We start from the raw sequence: 1,377 nt of genomic DNA on the forward strand, positions 1-1,377 counted from the left end.
ATACTCCATCATCTTCACAAAAGCAGGTCCCCTTGAAATTGATTACAAAAGCCCTGAGACACAGAACTCTGTTCTAGTGGAACCGTCTGTCTGGGGCTGTCTGGTATGGTAGCACCAGCCACATGTGGTTGACAGACACTTGAAATGTGGCTAGTGCAACTGAGGAACTGAATTTATATTTTTATTTGATAATAATGAATTTACATGTAAACACTGTCGTGCTTATAAACAGAACGCAATGCCCGTTTTGTGCGTCTTCACTCTTTTATTTGGAAAGGCCCGATCCTCTCTCATGAAGGTCTTCCTTTTCCTCGTAGACACGCACGCCCTGGTAAGCCTCCTTCAAAATCTGAACAAAGCAAACTACCACCTGCCCATCATCGTGACAGATTCAGGGAAACCACCCATGACGAACATCACAGACCTCAGGGTACAAGTGTGTTCCTGCAAGAATTCCAAAGTGGACTGCAACGCAGCGGGGGCTCTGCATTTCAGCCTGGCCTCAGTCCTACTCATCTCTCTCTTCAGTTTAGCTTGTAAGTCAGCCTAACTCCAGTGCATGCACAAGGATGAAAACATAACTTCACTGAAGCCGTTTCCCCCCCATATATCTTCCAAAAGAATTTATCCCAGAGGGACATTTATTTTTAGTTTATGTCTATATAATAGAAAGTGTTACATGTAAAAGTGCTCCAATATTTAAGGGCATATTAACATCTCTCTGCCAACCAAACTTAGCAATTGTGAGCAAAGGTACTCTTCGCTATCATTCCTGCAGATGCCACTGAACTTGAGCTAGTACAAATGTGCCCAGATTAGTTAACTGGTCTGCCGAGGCCTTATTTCAAGACCTCTGCATTGTGTGGAATAATCTTTTTCAAGTAGACACTATGCCTTTTTAAGAACAATCATGAGAATTCGTGAATGGAAGTTTGGCCATAGGAGAAGAGATATAATTCGCACATCATTTTTCTCACTGACAGGTAGTAAGAGCTATAATATAATGAAGCATTATTTTAAAGAAATGAATTATTATGCCTAATAATATAGATATAAGTATAAAATTTAATAGATATGTATATCAAATATTTCCTATTTATTGAATACTAATCCAATTTTAACCTTAGCAATTATTTATATATAGCTAATGCCATTCAAAAGCCTTTTGGGCCTCGGTATTTACATTTTGATGTGTTGCAAGGTTATTGATGTAATTTTGAATTAGGAAGTTGAGAAATTGATGATTAGAAAGGAAAATAACAAAAGTTATTATATCCTGGTGACAGCGGCAAATAGGGTCAACAGGAAATTCTATATTTCAACATTGTGTATAAAGCTCTGTGCTGGGCCCGCATCCTGTGGGTAGAACTAAGGAGG

General features: G+C 38.9%; 1 protein-coding gene across 1 annotated transcript in view; it reads left to right on the plus strand.

The window, feature by feature from the left end:
- The first annotated feature begins 230 nt into the window (after window positions 1-230).
- Window positions 231-1,377, plus strand: part of LOC105310535 (cadherin-13-like) — a 7,874-nt gene continuing 6,727 nt past the window's right edge. The window contains exon 1 of the mRNA XM_011386702.2: window positions 231-536. Coding sequence (XP_011385004.1) covers window positions 239-536 — 298 coding nt within the window. The 5' untranslated portion in view covers window positions 231-238. The remainder of the gene's footprint in view (window positions 537-1,377) is intronic.

The sequence above is a fragment of the Pteropus vampyrus genome, unplaced genomic scaffold (assembly GCF_000151845.1).
Source record: "Pteropus vampyrus isolate Shadow unplaced genomic scaffold, Pvam_2.0 Scaffold5505, whole genome shotgun sequence".
Taxonomy (NCBI): domain Eukaryota; kingdom Metazoa; phylum Chordata; class Mammalia; order Chiroptera; family Pteropodidae; genus Pteropus; species Pteropus vampyrus.